Consider the following 2078-nt stretch of genomic DNA (forward strand, 5'->3'; position numbering starts at 1 on the left):
GAAAATTTTAAGAAGAAAATTGGAAAAGTTGAAATTTCTAACCAATTTTATTATGATAAAAAGGTTTTTGATGTTGAAAAGGCCTTTAACCCCAAGGTAAAACATATATTTGGTAAAATGGTTGATCGAAAAGTCAAAGGGGTTAAAGAGTTCTATGAGAAGAAGATGGGCGGTAAAAAACCGAGTGTTGGTAGCTCGGTAACACCCAAGGCTGGTCAGGCTTGGGTGGATATTTTCTTTGAATGAAAAACCTGACTTGCCGGAGTTCCCAGGTTGGTAAGAATGGAACATGAATCGGTATTATTCTTTGTTTTTGATTGTTTTTACGTACAAGTGGTACAGAGGTTGGTTCTGACAGCGTGATTAATCAAGGTCATTAATTTGAACTTGATGTAATCTTCATTTTTTTTTTTGGGTAAAGGGTTACCCCAGTGATTTTATAACAAACATTAAAACCAAGTAGGAAGGCTAGCAAATGCCTCCTAGTTCTCTTAGCGGCATACCACTAAAGAGTAAACAAGAAACAACCATACAAAACAACCAAATCTAGAATAAAACACAAACTAGATACATGGTCTTCAATCTTCAAGAAGGTCTTCCTTGTTCAGCTTCCACTCCTCCAAAAAGCGCTTAACATTGGATGTTTGCTTGTACTTGAAGGATATTAATTTCGTTCTCACCATGTTTATAATAATGTCAACAATCTTCTCCGGAGGCCTCAGCTTGTTACTAAAGAATCTCGAGTTCCTTTCATTCCAAATGGTATAAGCCGCCGCTGCAACAAGCAATCTGCTACCCACCGCATAAATAGCTTTTGACTTTGCTCTCTGAACCAGCCAACTCGTGATCTCATCCCACGATTCCTGAACCGAGTTCATGTCAACTTTGTTCCGCACACTATGCCATACTGATCTCGAATAACTACATTGAAAAAATAGATGGTCATGTGTCTCTATATCCGCATAGCACAATAAGCAGCACATTTGGTTCATAGAACCCGTAACTCTATGCTGCCATTGTATCATACGGTCTTGTGTCCAAAGTTTCCTCCTGAAGATAAGCCAACATAAAAATGCATGTTTTGGAATATTAAAAGACGACCAAACCACCTTAGTCCAATCCACCGGCTCTCTTCGAGTACGGATAGACTCCCAAACCTCCCTAGACGAGAAAGGGAGTAATTTACCCTCCGAATTCATCCACAAGACTTTATCTTTGGCATCCGATAGGTTCAAAGACCGAAGCTAAAACAAGGACGGGTATACCGTCCTCCATTCTTCTGGCCAAGCCCACTCACCATTATGAATCGCGTCAACAACTTTTGATTTAATAGAATATCCGTATCTGGCCATTTGGCGAGGGGTAACAATATTTGCAAGCGGACATTCAGCACTCCATTTGTCAAACCAAAGAAAAGCAGTCTGGCCATTTCCAATTTTACACCACAAAAACTCCCGAAAAATATGCCTGCATTTCATTAGCCTCTTCCAACCCCAAGGGGAGTTGGCTTGAATCGGAACATCCCATAAACTACGGCCACGAAGCCTATAGTTACGAACCCAGTTAGTCCACAAAGACTCTCTGCCCGCTAGAAGACTATAAATATGATACGCCATCAAGGACTTGTTTACATCTGAAATACGCCGAATCCCCAATCCACCCTCGAGTTTTGGGATGCAAGCCTCTTTCCATGCTACTTTAGCTCTTCCTTTAGATACGTTACCGTGACCCCAAAGGAACCATTTCATTTTGCATTCTAGCTCCTTTATTATACTAACCGGAAGGATGAACAGTCACACCCCAACCGATGGCGGAAACATCGGGATGAGACGAACAAATTGCTCAAAACAACATAACACTATTGTGACAATAAATTACTAAATTCATTTCATAAATTGTAAAGTGGGGTACATAGTTCCAAATACATAAACATAACATTCAACAATAATCAAAAATGCTAAGTGGGTTTCTAATGTCCATCCTAGCTTGATTCTTGTTTTCTTGATCATTCAACCTGCAATATGTATTAAAATAAAATCAACAAAAGCATGTTGGCGAGTATACAAGATTTCATACAT

At 39.6% G+C, this 2078-nt stretch overlaps 1 protein-coding gene across 1 annotated transcript; it reads right to left on the bottom strand.

The window, feature by feature from the left end:
- Nucleotides 1-578: 578 nt before the first annotated feature.
- LOC110888175 lies at nucleotides 579-1748 on the bottom strand. The gene is made up of 3 exons (XM_022135714.1): nucleotides 1266-1748; nucleotides 1028-1050; nucleotides 579-921 (listed from the first exon to the last, which is right to left on the bottom strand). Exons 1-3 carry the CDS (start codon nucleotides 1746-1748, stop codon nucleotides 579-581), a joined length of 849 nt encoding a protein of 282 aa, XP_021991406.1.
- Between the last annotated feature and the right edge of the window lie 330 nt (nucleotides 1749-2078).

This window comes from Helianthus annuus, chromosome 11, assembly GCF_002127325.2.
Source record: "Helianthus annuus cultivar XRQ/B chromosome 11, HanXRQr2.0-SUNRISE, whole genome shotgun sequence".
Classification (NCBI taxonomy): Eukaryota; Viridiplantae; Streptophyta; class Magnoliopsida; order Asterales; family Asteraceae; genus Helianthus; species Helianthus annuus.